Raw genomic sequence first — 21,973 nt, forward strand, 5'->3', positions numbered from 1 at the left:
GGATGGGTCTGTGGGTGCAGAAATGGGGGTGTGGGTGCAGGATGGGGCTGTGGGTGCAGGATGGGGGACTGTGGGTGCAGAAATGGGGTGTGGGTGCAGGATGGGGGACTGTGGGTGCAGGATGGGGCTGTGGGTGCAGGATGGGGGACTGTGGGTGCAGACATGAGGCCGGGGCTGCAGGATGGGGGCTGTGGGTGTAGGATGGGGTTCTTTAGGTGCAGCACAGGGGTCTGTAGGTGCAGAGTTGGGGTCTATAGATGCAGGACAGGGGTCTCTAGGTGCACGATGGGGGTCTGTAGGTGCAGCACAGGGGTCTGTAGGTGCAGGATGGGGTTCTGTAGGTGCAGGACAGGAGTCTGCAGGTACACAATGGGGGTCTGTACATGCAGCACAGGGGTCTGTAGGTGCAGGATGGGGGTCTGTATGTCCAAGACAGGGGTCTGCAGGTGCAGCACAGGGGTCTGTAGGTACACGATGGGGGTCTATAGGTGCAGAATCGGGGCCTGCAGGTGAAGCACAGGGGTCTGTTGGTACACAATGGGGGTCTGTATGTGCAGAGCTGGGGTCTATAGGTGCAGGATGGAGGTCTGTAGGTACACAGTGGGGGTCTATAGGTGCGGCACAGGGGTCTGTAGGCACAGAACGAGGGTCTGTAGGTGCAGCACCGGGGTCTGTAGGTGCAGGAGGGGGGTCTGTATGTACAAGGCAAGGGTCTGTAGGTGCAGAGCCAGGCTCTGTAGGTGCAGGACAGGAGTCTGTAGGTACACAGTGGGGGTCTGTACATGCAGCACAGGGGTCTATAGGTGCAGCACAGGGGTCTGTAGGCGCAGAGCTGGGGTCTGTATGTGCAGAATTGGGGTCTATGGGTGCAGGATGGGGTCTGTAGGTGCAGAGCCAGGCTCTGTAGGTGTAGCACAGGAGTCTGTAGGTACACAATGGGGGTCTGTACATGCAGCACAGGGGTCTATAGGTGCAGGATGGAGGTCTGTAGGTGCACAGTTGGGGTCTGTATGTGCAGAGCTGGGGTCTATAGGTGCAGCACAGGGGTCTGTAGGTGCAGGATGGGGGTCTGTATGTACAAGGCAAGGGTCTGTAGGTGCAGAGCCAGGCTGTGTAGGTGCAGCACAGGGGTCTGTAGGCGCAGAGCTGGGGTCTGTATGTGCAGAATTGGGGTCTATGGGTGCAGGATGGGGTCTGTAGGTGCACAGCTGGGGTCTATAGGTGCAGCACAGGGGTCTGTAGGCGCAGAGCCGGGGTGGGCACCGCGGGCACGCTGCCACAGGCTGGCAGGAGCGCGGTGCCGTGCCGTCGGCTCCCATTTGCTCTGACACGGATCCATCCGTGTCGCGGCCGGCGCGCGACGCTCCGCCGCGTGTTGTGAAGCGATAACTCAGCCGCATTTGCAAAACAACTTTCCTCTTGTTTATTCCATAATGATCCATTGATTGTGGGTAATGTTGCGTGCCCTGTGCCGCAGCGGGCGCGCCGCGCTCCCCTGGCACGCGCGGGGGGCTCCGGCAGGCGCCGGCACGGCAACCTGAGAGCGCCCGTGCCTCCAAATCCTCCTGGCCAGGCTGTAGGGCTGGGTGCCCCATATCCCCCCTACACCCCAGCCTGTCTCTCCCCACCCCCTCGCTCCCAGGGAGGCTGCTTTGCTCTCATCCTCCCTGCTTGTGGCCAGGCCTGACATCATCCGTAATGACAGTGCCAGGCCTCTGCTCCCGGGACGCCGGCGCTGCCGTGGCTTGCACAGGGGAGCACTCCTGGGAACACGGCTGGGAGCCCACGTGCAGGCCACGGGGATGGGTGCAGCACCAATCCCGTGGTCGTGGCATCACCCTGGTACTGCCCCTTCCACGTCAGGGACAGACTGTGCCTGGGGAAACCAAGGCAGGGAGCACCGACAGAGGAGGGCTGGGCAGCCCCTGGTGGTTGAGCCTTGTGCTGGGCCTGCCAGGGTATAATGAGCCTCCTGGGGCACCATGCTGGATCCATTCGGTGGCACTGGGATGTGGCACCCAACCATGCTGGCCAAGGGGCTCCCCTGTCCCATCTGCCACAGCCCCAGCCCTGGAGCGGGGCCACCAGATCACAGGGAAGGGGTTGGGACTGAGGCCACGTGGACGCAGCAAGACCCAGTGTCACCACCAGAGCACTGGTGGAGGAGCAGGAGTGGAAAGACGAGCCCATGTCCCCTGCTGGGGACAGTCTGAGACAAAAACTGGGGCTAGAGGTGCCCCATTAGCTCCATTGGGACCCAACAGTAGGGCACAGGGTGGGTGCCCACCTGCAGCAGCACTGGGGGTGCCAGCAGTAGTGTGCACATGGTGCACACGGTCACGGCCACGCACCTGGGAGCAGGTGACAATGAGCTGGGATGGGTGCCCGTGATGGAGGGACAAAGGTGAAGCCGTTTCAGGCTGTAAACATCGCTGCTGCTCCATGTGGGGCAGGTACGGTCGGCCAGAGGCCGCCAAACTCGTGACAGTGTTTGTGGTTTCTTGGCTGGGGACACCGAGGAGTGCCCCGGCCCCTGGCTGGGCTGACGTCACCCTGCCAGGCTGGGGGAGGAAGAGGAGCCGTCCAGTTTGTGGCCGGGAGCGAAGGCCGCGGTGACGCAGTGCCAGCTGCGTGCAGCCTGGCAGGTAGGCATGGCAGCTAGGCATGGCCTGGTGCCAGCCTGGAGGGGGCAGAGGCACAGCCCCAGGGCTGTCCAGCCGTGCCAGGACCTGGTGCCTTCGGCCACAGAGCCCTGACTGGGCAGGGGAGCTGCCCCGAGGTGAGGCAGAGCCTGGTGCCACACGTGGCACACATCCCCCTGTGCCTGGATCTGCTGCCCAGGCTGTGAAAGCCCAAAGTACCCAAGGGGCACCCAAACATCAGCACTGGGGTCCCAACAATGGCCCCCCCACTTAACTTGGGGCAGCTGGGCTTGGGAATCCCCTCTGCCAGCACCCCAGAAGACTCCTGGTGGGTCTGGGCTGTCCCCCTGTGCTCATCCCTAGGGCATGGGGCACACCTGAGCCAGGTGCCCACAGAGCCATGGGTGATGCCATGCATGCCCAAGAAGTGGTGCCAGGGTCAAGGCAAGTGGCAGGAGGGATCTGTGCCAGGGCAGTGACTCCAGCTCTCACACCCCCGCAGGGCACTGGCCACCCAAGCTGTGCCAGTCTCGCTGTGCCACGTGCCACCAGCATGGCACCACACTGGCACGGGTGCTTTGGCCAGCCCTGGCAATCAGCACCTGGCCGGACACGGCCCTTGGCAGCGGCATCGATGCTGCCTCACCCACCCCGTGCCCACCCTGTCCTGGGTGGGTAACGATGCCACGCTGGTGGCACCTGGGGACCTCGGGATGGGATCCGTAGCAGGGAGCTCAGCCCCATCCGGGCCAGGCCTGCCGGAGCGCGGCGGGGACGTGGCGAACCCGGCGCCTCTGGGAGAGCTCCCGGGACCCGTCTGACGGGTTCGGCCGCTCTTCCCGCACCCGGACAAGCCCGGGCCGGCGGGACACCCAGCCACAGCCACCGCCCAGCAGCGCCTGCTGGGTGGGGGAGAGTGGCTGCGCTCTCTCTGGAGCTGGGAGGACTCCCCTTCCCCAGGAATCCAAAGGGGAGTGGGGCCCTCGCAGCCCCCCATCCCTGCGGGGAGAGTTGCTGCCCCTTTCTGGGGGCATTGAACGCACAAAACCCTGCAGAGCGCAGGGTGAGGAGCCCACGCGTGCCCCACTGTGTCTGTGGGGGTCTGGGCACCCCATCAACACCCCCTTTACATGCGATCCCACCCCAGGCACAATCCAGCTCCCACATCCCCTTGGCTGGAGGTGCTGGGGGGGAGCTGAGGGCGCCCCCCCAGCCCGCAGGAGCCGCCAGTTTGTGCCAGATCCCCCCGGAACAGGCAGGAGCCGGCATGCCCGGCACAGCCAGACGCGCCGCAGGGGCGATGCCGCAGCTCCCATGGCGCTGCCAGCGCCCCGCGTGTGCTCGCTCCGTGCACGGAAGGATCTCCTGCTCCCAAAGGCCACCCCAGCACCCCCAGGGCTGCGTGCCACGGGTCCCCCGCGCTGCCCTTACCTTCCAGCGCTCCTGCTGTCCGCGCCACAGTGGAAGCACCGCGTCCCTGCCGGCGCTGGGGGGTCGGTGGGGAGCAGAGGCAGCGGTGGGAAGTGCCCTGCGTCCCCCTGCCAGCGGTACCGAGCCTGGTGTGCCTGGCAAGGCGGGTGGCACGGTGGAGATCAGCCCTCTCCTGAGCGCCTGTCCGAGCCGGAGCCCCCCTGGGACCCCTCCGAGGGGCTGGAAGTGCTGCACGCCACCGTGACAGGGATCCCTTTTTTTATCCTTTTATTAATTTTTTTTAATAGACTAAGAGCAGAATATGAAAATCACCAGCCAAAGCACTTGAAAAAAAGATCGAGAATGGTTTTTTTTCTGTTTTGTTTTGTTCTGTTTTTCCCCAAAAAGTGTCTGTGCGTTTGCATAGGTCGGGTCTTCACGGAAGACGAGGAAAATCCAACACGTTCGACTATGTACAAGCCAGCCCGGGGCCGGCGCCGCTGCCTATGGTACAGTATAGATATAATATCTCTGTAGTCGCTCTCTGTACAGTATGTATAGATCTATATGGGTATGTACAGACTGCCCGGCCCCGGGGGTCCCTGCTCGCATCGGGGCTCGGCGCTGCCCCCCCAGGCACGGAGCAGCCCCGGGGGGAGGCTGCGGGCAGGACGCCGGGAGGAGCCGCATCCCTGCGGAGCTGCCAGTCCGGTGCTTGCCGTGATCCTGCCGCTCTCCGGGCAGGGCTGGTGCTCTCGCCGTGCTTCCGAGGCTCTCACGAGGGGCAGCAGATGGAGGGGGGCACGGCGGCGCTGGCCGGGCCCCCGCGGGCACCGGGAGCTACGAGGCCAAGAGCGTCATGAGGAAGAGCGCGGCGGCCACGGCCAGGGGCAAATGTTCCCGCTTGGGGCTGGTGCCGCTGATGCTCTTCTCCAGCTTGGGCATCTCCGGGTTGAAGTTTTCTGTGGGGGCGAGGGGAAGGAGAGGATGAGGAGGGCAGCAGGGCGGCTCTGAACCCCCACCCCGCGGCTGGGGCTGCCCCAGGGGCGGCGGCAGGAGAGGGGGGGGACACGGCTTTGGGGGTCGGGGGGCTGTGCCTGACTCACCCAGGTCCTCGATCTTCACCTCGGGCCGCAGGGTGAACTGGGGCAGGGTGGGCGCCAGCTTCTCCCCGGAGTGCGACGCTGTGGAGGGAGAGAGGGGACGGGGGTCACTGCCCTGCACTGCAGCCCCCCACATGCGGCCACCCCTCAGGAGGGACGGGGGCACCCACGGGCCAGCCTCGCCGCCCCCGGGACGGGCACGGGGGTACTTACTGGAGGCGCAGCAGACAAACACCTTCATCTTCAGGCAGGCCCGGCGGTGGTTGTGTGTCGGCGTGGCTGCAAGGAGAGAACGTGCTGAGAGGGGCTCCGTGGCAGGGACCCCAACCCCGGCACCCCGGGGCTGGGTGGGTGTGGACAGAGAGGGGGCTGGAACTGCCCAGGGGTGGGATCTGGGCTGGGGGAATGCAGCAGCACCCCAAATCCTGCACCAGCACCCCAAATCCTGCACCAATGGCACACAAAATCCTGCACTGATGCCCTGCACCAGCACCCCAAATCCCGCACCAATGCCCTGCACCAGCACCCCAAATCCCGCACCAGCATCCCAAATCCTGCACCAGCATCCCAAATCCTGCACCAATGCCCTGTACCAGCACCCCAAATCCCGCACCAGCATCCCAAATCCTGCACCAATGCCCTGCACCAGCACCCCAAATCCTGCACCAGCATCCCAAATCCTGCACCAGCACCCCAAATCCTGCACCAGCATCCCAAATCCTGCACCAATGCCTTGCACCAGCACCCCAAATCCTGCACCAGCACCCCAAATCCTGCACCAATGCCCTGCACCAGCACCCCAAATCCTGCACCGATGCCCTGCACCAGCACCCCAATCCTGCACCAGCACCCCAAATCCTGCACCAATGCCCTGCACCAGCACCCCAAATCCTGCACCAATGCCCGGCAGCAGCACCCCAGGCCTGAACAATCAGCTCTAGCATCCCAACCCAGCACCAGCATCAGGCACCAACACTGCAATCCTGCAGCAGCAGCCCCTGAACCCCGATCCTGCAGTAGCATCCTGCATCCTCCATCATCATCCTCCAGCACCTCATCATGCCCTGGCACCCCCATCCACACCCCCACACCCCTATCTGTTCCCTGCATCATGGAAACACCCCCTCGCCCTGTCCCTTTGCTCCTTCAACCCCTCCCAGAGCTCCAGGTTCCAACTCTTAGCAGGGAAAGAGCTGCCCAGTTTTGGGGGTGCAGGGGAATCAGCCAAGGGGGACGCAGAGGGGACCCAGCCGGGGTGGGACTGAGGGGACCCAGCCGGGGTGGGACCTGGGGTTTGGGGGCTGTGTGGGGGTCCTGCCCTGGTGCCCAACGTACACATGTAGTAGCACTCACACATGTGGTAGTAACTCACATGTGTAGCAGCGCTCACACACGTAGTAGCACTCACATATGTAGTAACTCACACGTGTAGTAGTGCTCACACATGTAGCAGCACTCACATGTGTAGTAGCACTCACATGGGTAGCAGCACTCACACGGGTAGTAACTCACACATGTAGTAGCGCTCACATATGTAGCAGCACTCACACATGTAGTAGCACTCACACACATGCAGTAGCACTCACAAGTAGTAAATCACACGTAGTACTGCTCACACACGTAGTAGTACTCACACGTGTAGCAGCACTCACACGTGTGGCAGCACTCATGCACATAGTAGCACTCGCACATGTAGCAACTCACACATATAGTAGCACTCACACCTGTAGTAACGCTCACACTTGTAGTAGCACTCACACATGCAGTAGTACTCACACATGTAGCAGCACTCACACACGTGTAGCAGCACTCACAAATGTAGTAACTCACATGTAGGAGCGCTCACACATGTAGTACTCCTCACACATGCAGCAGCACTCACACGTGTAGTAACACACACCTGTATAAGCACTCACACACATCGCAGCACTCACATATGTAGTAACACACACGTAGTAGCACTCACACATGTACTCACACATGTAGCAGCACTCACACATGCAGCAGCACTCACACAGGTAGTAACTCACATACGTAGTAGCACTCACGTATGTAGTAATACTCATACATGTAGTAGCACTCACACATGTAGTAGAAGTCACATATATAGTACTCCTCACACATGTAGCAGCACACACACATAGTAACACTCACACATGTAATAACTCACACATGTAGTAACACTCACACACGTAGCAGTACTCACACATGTAGTAACTCATGCAGTAACTCACACATGTAGCAGCACTCACACATGGTAAATCACACGTAGTACTCCTCACACACGTAGTAGTACTTATACATGTAGTAGCACTCACACACATAGCAGCACTCACATGTAGCAGCACTCACACATGTAGTAACACACATGTGGCAGCACTCACACACATAGTAACACTCACACATGTAGTAACTCACACACATACTAACACTCACACATGTAGTAGCACTCACACATAGCAGCACTCACACATGCAGTAGAAGTCATATATGTAGTACTCCTCACACATGTAGCAGCACACACACATAGTAACACTCACACATGTAGTAACTCACACGTGTAGTAACACTCACACATGTAGCAGCACTCACACATGTAGTAACACACACGTAGCAGCACTCACACATGCAGTAACACTCACACACGTAGCAGCACTCACACACGTAGCAGCACTCACACACGTAGCAGCACTCACACACGTAGCAGCACTCACACCTGTAGTAACTCACATATGTAGCAGCACTCACACACATAGTAACACTCACACACGTAGCAGCACTCACACACATAGCAGCAGTCACATGTAGCAGCACTCACACATGTAGTAACACACACGTAGCAGCACTCACACACATAGTAACACTCTCACACGTAGCAGCACTCACACCTGTAGTAACTCACATATGTAGTAGTACTCCTGGCCCGCACGGAACTCGTAGCCCAGCGAGAAGGCGCTGTAGCGCTGGAACTTCTCCGAGAACTTGATGGGGCTGTGCGGCGCGTGGGGCCGGTTGCACTCCCAGCGCTTGAAGCCCTGGCTGGTGTTGCAGGTGCGGTAGCCCTCCGCGTTCACCATGTAGAGCACGTACTGCTCCAGCCGGTGCTCGGGCACCGAGGCGTTGTAGTGAGGGCAGTAGATGTCCAGGTAGTCGTTGACGTTCACCTGCACCGTGTAGCCCTCCCGCCGCAGGCTGCAAGGGAGAGAAGGGCGGGAGGTCAGCGCTGGGGAGGCCCTGCACACCCCCAAGCAGGGTTCTCTCTCTGATGAGGTTGCAGCGAACTCTGGGAGCAGTGGTGGCCCCTGTTCAAGCTCTGTGTGAAGCCCATGACGCAGCCTGAGCCTCACAATGGAGCAGAATCCCCATCCTGGAGGGCGCGGGACAGGCGTCAAGCCACACGTACAGGTGGGATGGGCATACAAGAACAGCCTCAAAGAGGAGACAACGCACAGACGCACCCAGAAGGGCATCAGGGTCCCTCAGGCATCACGTTCTCCACGGGACAGCCCGTGGGCGTGCGGGAGACCCCGGAATTCCTCGGAATTCCTCGGCATTCCCCATTTCCAGCAGCCTAGAGCCGACCCACCGCTGCCGCCCACCAGGGCCCTGGCACGCGCCGCCGCTCGGAGCCGGGATTTCTCACCCCGCTCCGGCTAATCCCGTTAGTTCCTTAATGCCGTAAAGGGTGGCCCTGGGGGAGCCTCATTTACATTGATTAGGAGCAAGCAATCCCCTCAGATCCACTCAGGAGAGGCTCCGCTGGCTCCTAATCCGCGCCCGGCGGAAATCCCGGCCGCGGTAATCCTCGCCGCCGCGCTGACCCGCTGCTCCTGCCAATTAATTACCACCGGAGCTGGCTCGGCACCGGAGCCTGACCGGACCCGCATCCCGCAGGACACGGACAGCAGCATCCCCGCACGCGTGGCCGTGGAGATCCCCAGTGGAGCTCCACTCCCGGCCCTTTCCCCATTTCTCAGGGCAAACCCCACACCGTGCGCCCCCAAAGCATCACTCGGGGTTCGCTCGGCCGGGGCTGGGGGGTTCGCAGCCCCTCCCCGAGCCCAGCGGTTCCCCGGGTCTCTCTCCCCGGCAGGGCTGGGCAGGCAGCGGGCAGGGCTACGCGTGCAGACGCCCCACCCTGCACCATCGCCCCCGGCGCTGTTGGAGGAGCCCCGGCGCTCCGCCAGCGCCCGCGGCACCGGAGCCGAGCTCCGAGACCGAGACAGAACCGGTGTCGGGAGGCAAAACTCGGGGGTACAAGAAGCGCTGCCTCCGGTACCGGGGGGCAACAGGAGCGGGGGGAAAAGCTGATGGCAGAGCTCATCACTCGTGGGACCGGGAGCGCAGCCCCACGCCGCCCCTCCCTCGCTGCGCAGCCGCTATTCCGCAGCCCATCCCGGCAGCCGCCGGCAAGTGCTCCGCCGGGAAGGTGCTGAGGCAGCCACCCTTGCTGAGCGGGAGCCGGGACCTTTCATCTTCCCCCTTTGATGTGGTGGGAAGGGGGGGGGGGCGCGGGGGGGGAGAAAAAGGCTTGTTATTAAAGAAATGGCCCCAAGGAGAAAATCGCAATTAACTCCACGCGGGACGCAGAGCTGGGACGCTGGCGTACCCCAAGAGCAGCTGCTCCACACCGGGGTGAGCATCCGCAGCTGGGGCTCCCCACGGCTGTGCTATGGGACAGAGGGACTAGGAGAAGTGTCACGAGTGACGCTGTGTCACGGGGTGCTGGGGAGAGGTAACCTCCCGTTCTCCCGGGGCACCCAGTGCTGAGGAGCAGCCCTCTGGGAGCCCAGGACGGGGCTCGTTAAGGCACAGCTCATTAAGAAGTGTGGCTGCTGATAAACAGCCCCACTAACGAGGCACCGAAGTGTCCCCTGGGCTGGGGGACAGCAGCACCCATGGCAGGGTGCAGGAGCCACAGCTGGCGTGGCAAGGCACCCACGGGAGTGACTCCCACGGGCATCACCAAAAGCTGAGGAATGGCCCCATACGGGGAGAGCCACAGGGCCAGCACAGCCTGAGGCACATCCAGGTGACCCCAGCTGCGGCTTTGGTCACAACACCGTGTCCCTGCCACGCTTGGCTCCTCCCGCACAGTCACTGCAGAGCAGCAACTCTAGATACCCCCAAATCCCTCAGTGCAACGGCCCAAGTGCTCCGAGATCTGCTGGCAGCACCATCCATGGAGCTCGTGGGCCTTGGTTTGGGGTGGAAGGGCAGGAACAGACACTCAGAGAGGGACCCTGCCTCTTTTCTCACCAGCAGTCTCTTTTCTCAGTCCATCCCAGACCAGGCACGGGCTGCCTGGTCCCTGCCAGTTCCATGGTGGGAAGCGCCATGCCCTGCTCTGGGATGGACCCTCCAAATCTCAAACTCTGGCAGCCATGGCATGGCCGGTGGGGATGGTGGGCTCTGGCAGTGCCCGAAGGGTTAAGTGCGGGAGGAGAACGGGCAGCATCACTTCTGCACGACTGCGTTTGTAGAGCAGGGCTTGGCGAGGCGGTGGTACCTTCCAGCAGCCTGTCATGCTGGGCAGATGGATGTCCCCTGGCAGCACCGGCCCCGGGCTCGGTGCCCACCAGCCTCGCACCGGAGGGACGCTGGTGGCACCCTTGATGGCACCCTGGTGGCACCTTGGCTACCTGGCACGCCGCAGGCACCGGTGAGCCGGGCGGGCGCTGCGCTCCGCTCCCATCTGCTGCCATAAATCCGGGCTGCGTGCCGCACGCTGGCTCCCACACCGCCGGGGAGCGCCTGGTGCACTGCAGCACGCCCTGGCAGCGGTGGCACGGCGGGACCGGACCCCCATGGGGACCCTCACCCTACAGAGACTCATCCCCATGGTGCTGGAGAGGCCTGGAGGGCAGCAGGGCCAGAGCCGGGCTCAGCACCCCGCAGTGGTGGTGCCAGCGGTGAGGAGCAGGGCAGCGTGGTGTGTCCTCCATGTGGTGCCCCCCAGCACTGGACAGCCCCCAGCACAGCCAAGCTCTTTGTTCGGCTCCAGTAGCTTCGTCCTTTTGGCGCATCCGGGGCCCATCCATCACCCGGGGAACAAAAAAGTGCCATTGATTTAAGAGTCCCCTTCCCGTCACCCCGCAGCACAGCGAGAGGCAAAGGCGCATCGACCGCTGCGGCCGGACAGAGGGACAGACAGACAGACAGACCACCCGCCCGTCCATCCTCCCGCACGCAGCGCGGGGGAGCCGGGGGGCTCAGCGCAGCCCTCCCCACGCAGGCAGCGCTGCACAGTCACGGCGCCCAGACGGCCGCGCACACGCGCGCTGGCTCGGCAGACAGCGCCTGCGACGCTGCCCACGCACACGGGTGGCACCGAGCCACAGCACAGCCCCCCCGGCCTCGCCTGGCGCAGCCGCAAGGCGCGGGCGCTACCGGCACACGGTGTCCCCGGTGGGCACCTCCCTGCGAGGGATGATCCGCACGTGGAGGGAGCGGGGAGCGCCCGGCGGGACAGGGAGAGCCGGGCCCGAGCTCGCCGGGACTCCAGGAGCACCCTACAGGTGCCCCCCGTCGCTATTGACGGCCGTACAATCCCTGTAAATCCCGGCTAAAGCCGGCACCTTCCCGTGTTGCTAACAAGATCAATGAGGTTTCTAATTGGGTTTTAATTAAACCATCAATCTGCAACCGGTGACTCAATTACCAGCCCGGGCAGGAGCAGGTGGCCCCGGCCCTGTTGCACCCCGACACCGCGGCCTCTTCTCCCACGGGAACGCCGCCGGTGCTGCCGGGGCTCGGTGCCGCCCCGGCGCCGTGACTCACGGGGCACGGCACGCTCTGCCCATGGGCACCGCTCCTGCCGAGGGTGGCTGCGTGCTTGGGCTTTCTGTGTGCCCAGCCTGCAGGGCAGAGGATGGGGTGGGGGCTAGCCGAGCCCCCCAGCCAGCCTAGGAGGGTGTTTTTGGCACTGTCCCTACATTCAGCTCCACACGCGGGCACGGAACTGCCCCTGCTTGGGCACAGAACTGCCCCTGGCTTGGCACAGCTGCCCAGCACCTCCTGCTGGATGCCCCCAGCCCCGCGGGTCCCTCCTGCTGTGGGTGACTCCTCCTCAGCCCTGCTGGTGCCCATGGATGGGGTGGGGGGACCTGGCCAGGCCCTGCCCTGCTGTGGGGGTTTGGCTGCTGCAGAGGAGCCTGGGCCCCTCCAGACGTGCTCTGCAGGGACGTGGCTCCTCTCCTGTGTGAGATCCTCCCCAGCTCAGCACTGAGGCTTTCCAGAGATCACTCCAGCCCTCTCCAGGGCCCACTCCAAGCCTCTCCAGAGCCCACTCCAGCCCTGCTGCCTGCAACACAGCCTGGGCCAGATAAAAGCCACCCTGAAGAGGTGAGCGTGGCGGCAGAGTCAGTGCTGGGGGGAGCTGCACGAGCTGTGTGCCTGCACAAAGTGCCACAACCTCCCTGCACACAGGTGGGCCCTGACCCCCACACCACAGCCAGGCACCCTGTGCACCCCTGTGTCACCACACGCCCCGCTCTGCCCCCTCCATGGCACCCAGTGCCCTCAGTACGAGCACCAAAATCAGTCAGTGGCACAGTGTGGTACACCCCAACCTGCTCTGGGGTGATTGTTGGGGTGCAGCAGCGTCAGGAGCACTGGCCATGTGCGTCCATGAATTGCTGTCCCCACCTTGGCATCTGGGACACGCAGCAGGGACAGAGCCTCCAGCATGCCAGGGCCCAGCTTGTCTGGGGACACTTCAGGAACCCCTGGCCCTGCTCAATGGGTCACCCCAGGGTCACAGGCCCCACAAAAGCTGCTGCTGGGTGGACATGGCTGTCCTGCACCTTTGTCCCATGCCACCAGGCCTGTTCCTGGCGGGACTGGGGAGTGGAGGGCAGGGATGAGTCAAGGGTCATCCCACACCCCCAGGGCCTGCTGGCTGCCATCAGGGATGGAATGCACAGCTGGACCAACAACCAGGCCGAGCAGGAGCAGGATTTGAGGATCCCACCTCCACACCAGCCCTGGGCTCTGCCAGCACACCCCAAACCCATGGCATGAGGGGTGCTCTGCCTGCTTGGGGACCCTTCCTGGCCTCCTGGCACCCCCAACCATTCCTTGCATGGCCAAAGGGGCCGAGATGCCACCAACCCCCTGCTTCCAAGGCACCATAGGGCTGCTCCCTGTGCTGCCCCTCATCCTGTCATCCCGCTGAGGGCACCAACAGGGGTACCCAGGGTAGCATGGCAGGAGCCACAATAAATTTGTGCCCAAGGAGTGCCCACAGCCAGCAACCCCCTCCTCCCCGGAGAGCCCCGCAGGGCCGCGCTGGGCTTGTTTATGGCTCCACTTGCAGCAGGGTTGCTGGGATTTGCAGGCTGCGGCCCAGGGAGCCTAATTCCCCCCATAATTTATCTAATCCAGACACTTTGCCGTGCGGCTATAATTGCGTCCGAGCTGCCGCACTGCCTAACAATAAATATCAGCTCGGGAGTCCCTGGGACACGGCTCTGCCGCAGCCGCCCCCACCGCGCCGCCCATGCCCTGAGCCGGACGCCGGCGGCCGCGCCAGACACGCCTGCGCAGGGGGTGCGGGCATCTGGCTGCGACACCCCCGCCTTGGCACGGCCCGGGCACTGCCAGCCCCTCCGCCCTGTCCCCCGAGAGGTGCCAGGGCAGCGGCAGGTCATGGTGGTGATGGGCATGGGGGAGTCACGGAGAGATAAGGGTGAGGGTGGCACGGCTGCCAGTGTTGCGGGGGTGTCATGGTGTGGGGATGAGGTTGGGGGTGTAGGGGGTCTGGAGAGAGCAGGGGGGTGCGGGGGGATGGACGCCGAGCGTGGAGGCACCTCGGCATTGTGCTGCGCCTCGGCACGTCGCACACACGCACGATTTATGGGGCCCGAGCTTCCGCCTGGCGACACAATCTCAATGGCAGGGGAGGGGGCTGCCGGGGCTGCTCCCACCCTGCACAAAGGGCTGTGGCGTGGGGGGAGAGCCCGGGAGAGCCCCTGCACCGACGGGAGCCAGAGGATGCTCTGGCTGGATGCGTGTCCTCGCCACACCCCTGGGCACTCGCACCAGCGAGGGACCGAGAGGTGGGCGATGGCAGCAGGCGCAGATCCCCGTGGAGGGGTCCACGGACGCGCCACAGGCGCGCAGCCCCCATTTCCCGAGAGGATCCAGCCCACACCGTCCCCATCCACATCGGCTGCCGGCTGCGGGCGCGCCGGCGAGGGCAGGGCAGCCCCGGCGCAGGGTGTGAGGGAGGGGCTGGGCGGCCAAGGCCAGCGACCCCCGACCGCTCCTCGCTCCCGGTGGCCGCTCCCACCCTCCGCTCTCGCCCCGCGCTGTCCCCGCAGCCCCGGAGCCACCCTGGGGATGCCAGTGCTGCCGGGCAAAGGCGGTGGGGGGCGGCAGGCACCTGTCGGGCCCCCCCGCCTCCGCCGCGCCGCCGGTGCCGCTCCCGCACCCAGACACGCGGGGGGCGCGACCGGCGGGGGGAGCGGGACCCCTGCCCTGCCCTGCCCCGGCGCACCGGGACACGGATGCCGGGGCAGCAACGCTCTCCCCGCTGCCCCCGGTGGCTCAGCGCTGGCGGGGGGGGCTCCTCCCCCGGTGCTCACCACCGGGAGCCGCCGAGCCCCGCCCGGCAGCGCGGCCGCGGGGACACGAACCGGCCGGGCGGCTGCACCCCCCCGCCGCCGCAGCCATCCCCGACTCCACGGGCAGGGCGAGGGGCACCGGGGGCACCGGCAGCCGGGGAGGGCGCCGCGAGGAGAGCGGCACCGGGGGTCCCGCAGTCCCGGCGCCGCCCGCCGCCCCCAGCGCATCCTTCAGCGCGATCCCCGCCGCGTCCTTCCCGGCGGCGCCCCCCACCCCGCGCGGCCCCGGGGACACCCCCCACCCTCTCCAGCCCCCCCACCCCGCCTCCCGGTGCGGGTCCCGGCGCCCCCGCCCGCACTCACTGCGGGTTGGAGCTGTTCCAGTGCACGGCGTGCCGGTTGCCCAGGGCCCCCGGCGGCCCCCGGCCCGGTAGCAGCAGCAGCAGCGGGAGCAGGGGCAGGAGCCCAGCCGCCATCCTGCCGCCGCCCGAGCCCGCCGCGATGCCGGGGAATGGAGGGAGGCAGAACCGAGCCCGAGCCGCCCGCGCCCCGCGGCCCCGGCGCCCAGCTCCGCCCCGCGCGCGCCCGCCGCCGCCGCGCCCCCGCGCGCGCTCCCGCCGCCTCCCCGGGCCCGCCCCGGCACCGGCTCGGCACCGGCTCGGCACCGGCACCAGGCTCGGAGCTACGGCTCCCCTCGGGTGCAAACACCGGGGCCGGGTCCCGGGAGGACCAGGTGGCACCGGGGTCGCGCCAGGACCCCCATGAGCGGGGGGCGTCACCTTTGTGGGGTCCTGCTGCCATCGGGGTCTCACTGGGACCCCCGTGGGTGCTCCCACACCTCGGTGCACCCCTGCCTGTCCCTGCGGGGTCCGGTGCCACTGGGATCTCCCGGGCACACCCACACTGGGGGCAGCAGGGCCAGGTGCCCGCGGGATTGGGGTCGCTGTGGTTGGGAGCTCCGGGCCGTGGGGCAGCTGCCCCTGTGGGTCTGTGGGGGCTGTGGGTGCGGGCTCAGCGCCCCAGAGGGTCCTCTCAGTGATGCTGCCAGTGCCATGGGGGTCACATGTGCTCACAGAGGGGTTTGGGCACCCTGGAGGCACAGGACGGGGAGGGAGGGAGTGTGCCAATGTGCCAGGACAGCCTGGCCACCGAGGAACACGGACACAGTGCCAGGCTCTGCCGCCTGGCCTGACCTCCCTCGGATGCCAGCACTTGGCCAAGTGCCCACCCACATGGGCAGGCCCTCGTTCTTCCCACACCCCAAGGGTTTGTGGGGTGGAGGTTCCTGGGGGGAGCCCAGGGGAATGTGGGGGCTCCCCTGGGTGTGGGGATTGAGCTGAGTGCCAGCTCCCACTGCCCGTCCTCGGTGGGATCTCTTAGCAACTGCCGAGCAGCGCCGCCCGGCAGAGCCCAGTGCCAGGTGATCGGCGCCCTGGCACATGTGGGCACGCACGGGCACGCTCACACCGGCGCGGGCACGCGGAGCTCAGCGGGGACGTGCAGCTCAGCGGGCACACTCAGCTCAGCGGGCACACACAGCTCAGCGGGCACACTCAGCTCAGTGGGCACACTCAGCTCAGCGGGCACGCGCAAGTCTGTGGGCACAGAGAGCTCAGTGGGCACTTGGAGCTCAGCGGGCACGGGCAACTCAGTGGGCACCCTCAGCTCACTGGGCACACACACAGCTCAGTGGACACAGGGGACACACACAACTCAGTGGGCACACAGCTCAGTGGGCACACACAGTTCACTGGGCACACTCAGCTCAGCGGGCACACTCAGCTCAGCAGGCACACACAGCTCAGCGGGCACATGGAGCTCAGTGGGCACGCGCAACTCAGCGGGCACACTCAGCTCAGTGGGCACACTCAGCTCAGGGGACACACACAGCTCAGTGGGCACACTCAGCTCAGGGGACACACACAGCTCAGTGGGCACACTCAGCTCAGGGGACACACACAGCTCAGCGGGCACATGGAGCTCAGTGGGCACACTCAGCTCAGGGGACACACACAGCTCAGTGGGCACACTCAGCTCAGGGGACACACACAGCTCAGTGGGCACACTCAGCTCAGGGGACACACACAGCTCAGTGGGCACACACAGCTCAGGGGACACATACAGCTCAGCAGGCAAATGCAACTCACAGGGCACACACAGCTCAGCGGGCACACTCCGCTCAGCGGGCACACTCAGCTCACTGGGCACACACAGCTCAGCGGGCACACTCAGCTCAGCGGGCACACTCAGCTCACTGGGCACACGCAGCTCACAGGGCACACTCAGCTCACTGGGCACACACAGCTCGATGGGCACACACAGCTCAGCGGGCACACTCAGCTCAGTGGGCACACTCAGCGGGCACACCCAGCGGGCACACTCAGTGGGCACACACAGCTCACTGGGCACACACAGTGCCCCTCCAGCTCCCACGTGGCCCCACCATCCCCAGCCCAGCAGCCTGTGCCCCGGCAGCGCGGGCATCGTGCATCACCTGCAGCTTTGGCAGCCTTGAGGAGCTCGTGAATGAAACCAGGAGGTTCCCAAACCGTGGCTGGGCTTGCTGAGCCAGCCCGAGCTGCTCCTGCCAGCAGCTATCTCACTGTGTGGTGAGCGTGGCCAGCGTGGTGCTGTGCCAAATGTCATGTTCCCATGTCCCCAGTGGGCCTGGTGGCTCTCAGGTGCCCTGTGCTGAGTCTTGGGGGCTCTCCTGGCTCCCCAGAGTTTTATGAGGAGCTCTGTGTGCAACGAGAGCCACCCCATTTCTCCCCAGCGTCCCTTTGGCCATGTGGATGCTGCCCCAAGCCATGAGGGAGACAAAGAGGATGATGATGATGGGCAGGGCCCCTGGTCCCACTCATCACCGTGGGAGACCCATGGCATGCCCATTCCCCATCCATACTGGTGGCACTGGGAGCCCAAACCCCTGCCAGAGCCCCGCCAGGAAGGGGGAAGGGGGAAACGGAAAGGCCCGGAGGACCAAAAAAGCCTCTATTAATTATTCATCCGAAGAAGTGAAGTGAAGAAAACACAACACGTGGAAAAGGGCTCTGGCTGCCTGGGGGTGGGAGCGGGGGAGAGCTGGGGACGGGAGGGCACAGGGGCCGGGCTGAGGTGGCAGCAGCAGCGGTGGCATCTCCCAGGGTGCCGCACACCTCTGGGAGGACCCGGAGCACCGCGCTGCCACCATGGAAACGCCTGGGCTCGGCAAACCCATGGCAACACCCACCTCCACATGGAAACCCCCCCGCTCGTGGCAACGCACGCTCCGCCGTCAGCACCCGCACCACGGGGGTCCCCCCGCCACGGAGGGACACGGAGGGACACGGAGGGACACGGAGGGACACACCCGGGGGGCAGAACACAGCCCTGAGCATCGCGGGGTGTGCAGGTGTCAGCACCCAGCAGGAATTACACGCAGAGGGGGCTTGGCGGGGTTTTGGCACAACGGGACGGCTGGGGACACACCCTGGTGGCTTCGCTCTTGGAGGGATGTGAGGCCTTGAGCCGTCCAGAGCAAGGGCATGGAGCATCCCTGGTTCTCCCTCTGTCTCCTCTACGCTGTGCCCATCATTTTTTGGCGTCAAAGCGGCGGGGAAAGCCTCGCACCTGCCGTCCATGAGCCCCGAGGGGCTGGAGCGTGTCGCCGGCGGGGCAGGGGACCTGCCTTGGCCCGCCTGGGTTGATGTTTAACCGCGGCTTCCTGTGACAGAATGTCGCAACCGCAGAGCAGAGCCGGCATTCAATAAATCATCGCGCAGGGCTGGGGGGGGGTGGGGAGGGGGCAGCGCCCAGCCGAGCGAGAGGGGGAGCCGATAAATAATTCATTAAATAAATAAACATGGTGAGAGTGCGGGGAGGAGGCAGGAGTGTAACCAAGAAAGGGCTCGGCGAACGCGGGCATGAAATATTCACCAGCCACACCTAGCAGGGCCCAACGCGCTGAGCTCAGGGCTCCCGGCCCGCCCGAGGGAGCCAGGTGCCGGCACGTGTCCAGCCAGACACGGCGAGAACAAGGCAAAGGCAAGCAGGGAGCATGGCCTGGCTCGGGGAGCAGGCAGCTGGCAGGGCTGGCATGGCCATGTCCTGGCTCCTGGTGGCGTTTGGGGCAGCTCCTCGCAGCCCCATGATGCTGTTTGGGCACGGTCTGTCCTGCCAGGCTGGCACGGCTGGGGCACGCTCAGCACACACCGTGTGCCCAGCAGCCCTGCTCGTCCCTGCCCCTTCCCTTTTCTGTCCCGTGTCAGGCGTTAAATTTGAATGAAGCCTCACGGATGGTTGAGCCGCGCCAGTGCCTTGATGAGCGCGCAGCGGGCATCGCCTCGGGGAGGGCACGGGGGCTGAGCCTTCACATTTCCCAGGGACAGGGGGAAAACCCAGCCCTGGGGGACATCCTGGGGCTGGGCCTGGGCATGCTGACAGCATGGATGGAGGGAGGTGAAGATGGGTGGCCAAATCCCTGGTGAGGAGACAGACCAAGGTCTAACCAGAGGGACCAGAGCGAGCCCTACTGCACAGAGTGACACGGGAGAAGTTCATTAATTAGCGGCCTGGCTTAATTTATGTGGAGCTGGATTCTGTGGCCTTGCAGAGGAGGGTTAGCTGCCACCAGTGAGCGAGCAGCGGTGCCAGGCGGCGGTGCCAGGCCCGTCAGAGGAAATCAGCTTCCTGCTGGAGCCGCTGCATGAAGCCGTGCGTGGCTCCAGCCCTGCTGCTCCCGCTGCCCGGCCGGAGGAAGCTGCAGGGTTCCTGCCCTGGGCGCCAGGCGCCTGTTGGCCGGAACCCTGGCTCCAGCAGCTGTGCCAAATCTCACCCGCCTTGCGTGTGTGGGCACCCAGAGGTGGCGGCTGGGAGGTGAGAGCCACCAGCTCCTCGTGGCTCCCACGGCTGGCAGCCACGGTGCCAGGGAGAGCCCAGGTGAAAAGGGGTCAGCACTTGGTGCAGCACAGCCGTGCACTCTGCCAGCTTAGCCCGCCCTGGGTGCTGGAGTGGTGTGCCAGGCAGTCCTGTCTGTCCCCTGTGCCACATCCTCGTCCCAGCAGCCCACGCCGGCAGTGGAGGTTACCTGGCAGGAAGCGCCTGAGTCAGCAGCCGGCACCGGGTGACTCAGCCGGCTCCTCTCCTCTCCAAACCTCCCTCCTGGCCTCAAGATCACTCCAATATCATCCACCGGGGGCAGCCCCGGCCTCACTGCTGTCCCCTGCTGCTGTGACATGACCACGGCGTGGATGTGCTGCAGGGTGTGAGGGCTGTGCCAGGTGGGAGGCTTGGGTAGGGCAGGGCTGGCACATGGCCCCACTGCAGCCACAGCTCTCTGGGGAAGGGACAAGGACACCAGAGATGGATTTTGTGGCTGCCAGCCGCAGCACCTGGCTCCCCACTGGCTCTGGAGCATGCTCAGCTCATCCCAGCCATGTGCCACCCTGGTGTCCCCTGTGAGGTGTCTGGGGGGGTGTAAGTGACGCTAATCTGATGAAGGAGTGACAAGCAGCATCGATATCCTGCTGCCACTGCACACAGATCACACCACAATCAGCATCTGGGAGCACTGGCAGAGGGGGCAGCGAACAGGGAGGTGCCAGGGACAGACCCACAAAGTGCTGTGCCCTAGGTTGTCCCCATCCCAGGTGATGCTGCCAGGGGACCTGCAGTCCCTCACGCCCAAATGAGGGCTGGGGATGGGCACGGGAACCATCCTAGGAACGCCCAGCTGGCACTGAGCTTGGCAGTGTGGGGCTGCTCTGGCTGTGCCACCAGCTGTGCCCACCTGCCCGCCTGCTTCCCATCCCATTCCAGGCCGTGGGTGACTGTCCCCAGGGAGAAGGGCAGGGTGACACCGTGCTGGGCAGAAGCGCAGGGAAACAAAGGAGCCAACGAGCTGGGGGGGCAGGGGGGGGAACCGGGGCTAAGCGTGCAGGCGCAGGAGATTTCAGGGCCTGAAATATTCATCAGGGCTGAGGCGGCGCCTGCCGTGAGCCATGGCACGGGGGGGCTTCAATAATGCATCGCTGGAAACGGCTCACCCGAGGGGCTGGGGGCACACGGAAAATGGGGGCTCACCAGAGGGGCTGGGGGCACAGGGAAAATGGGGGCTCACCAGAGGGGCTGGGGGCACAGGGAAAATGGGGGCTCACCCGAGGGGATGGGGGCACAGGGAAAATGGGGGCTCACCAGAGGGGATGGGGGCACACGGAAAATGGGGGCTCACCCGAGGGGATGGGGGCACAGGGAAAATGGGGGCTCACCAGAGGGGCTGGGGGCACAGGGAAAATGGGGGCTCCTTCCACTGGCTCACCAAAGGGGCTGGGGGAACAGGGAAAATGGGGGCTCCCTCCACTGGCTCACCAGAAATGGCTCTCCAGAAATGGGGGGTTCCCTCCACTGGCTCACCAGAAATGGGCGTTCCCTCCACGGGCTCACCAGAAATGGCTCACCAGAGGGGCTGGGGGCACAGAGAAAATGGGGGTTCCCTCCACTGGCTCACCAGAGGGGCTAGGGGCACAGGGAAAATGGGGGTTCCTTCCACCGGCTCACCAGAAATGGGGGTTCCCTCCATGGGCTCACCAGAAATGGCTCACCCGAGGGGCTGGGGGCACAGGGAAAATGGGGGTTCACTAGAAATGGCTTACCAGAAATTGCTCACCAGAAATGGGGGCTCCCTCCACTGGCTGCAGTTACCCCAGGCCTGTGCTGCTGGCCAGGTGATGGGAGCTGGGTGCTGGACAGGGAACGGGGCAGGAGGTGCTGCTGGCACTACCAGGAGAGCACCAGGAGGTGCTGGCAGGTGAGGGGTGCCCTGTGCTGCTGGCAGGCGTGGGGTGCCCTGTGCTGCTGGCAGCCACCACCCGAGGGGCTGGCAGAGGACCCTGGGTGTGTGCAGTGTCCCTGCAGCCTGGCACTGTCCAGCTGCTCCATCTGGGCCAGCTGGGGGTCCCATGCCTGGCTGAGAGCATGGCCCCATGCCCCCCATGCAGGTGTTGCTGTCGCAGCCACTTTGTGCTCCTGTGCTCAATAATTCAGAGCATCCACCCACCCGTGCTGCTCTTGCCTCGGGCCACGGGCCGGCCACATCAGCCAGCCCTCCTGCCAGCGGCTGGGACTGGCCTGTCCCTGTCCCTGGGCACCCGAGGAGCTGCCCTGGTGCTGGTCAGGCAGCTCAGGCTCTGCCCTGCCTAACGAGCTCTTTGCCAGGGAAGCTCGTTAGCAGCTTGAGGATCAAAGGAGCGCGCGGCACGTGGTGGATGTGGGGAGC

The 21,973-nt window shown here is 64.7% G+C and overlaps 1 protein-coding gene across 1 annotated transcript; it reads right to left on the reverse strand.

The window, feature by feature from the left end:
• Nucleotides 1-4,323: 4,323 nt before the first annotated feature.
• Nucleotides 4,324-15,218, reverse strand: EFNA3 (ephrin A3). Its single transcript, XM_059490512.1, has 5 exons — nt 15,085-15,218; nt 8,058-8,347; nt 5,369-5,434; nt 5,159-5,236; nt 4,324-5,014 (listed from the first exon to the last, which is right to left on the reverse strand). The coding sequence occupies exons 1-5, from the start codon at nt 15,195-15,197 to the stop codon at nt 4,893-4,895; spliced, it is 669 nt and encodes a 222-aa protein (XP_059346495.1). The 5' UTR covers nt 15,198-15,218; the 3' UTR covers nt 4,324-4,892.
• Nucleotides 15,219-21,973: the final 6,755 nt, after the last annotated feature.

This window comes from Ammospiza nelsoni, chromosome 28, assembly GCF_027579445.1.
Source record: "Ammospiza nelsoni isolate bAmmNel1 chromosome 28, bAmmNel1.pri, whole genome shotgun sequence".
NCBI classification, from domain to species: Eukaryota; Metazoa; Chordata; class Aves; order Passeriformes; family Passerellidae; genus Ammospiza; species Ammospiza nelsoni.

Coding starts and splice junctions, on each gene's coding strand:
- EFNA3 (XM_059490512.1), bottom strand. CDS start 15,197: ATGGCGGCTGGGCTCCTGCCCCTGCTCCCGCTGCTGCTGCTGCTACCG. Junction 8,348..15,084: donor TGGAACAGCTCCAACCCGCA/GTGAGTGCGGGC, acceptor TCTCCCTTGCAG/CCTGCGGCGGGAGGGCTACA. Junction 5,237..5,368: donor GTTTGTCTGCTGCGCCTCCA/GTAAGTACCCCC, acceptor CTCCCTCCACAG/CGTCGCACTCCGGGGAGAAG.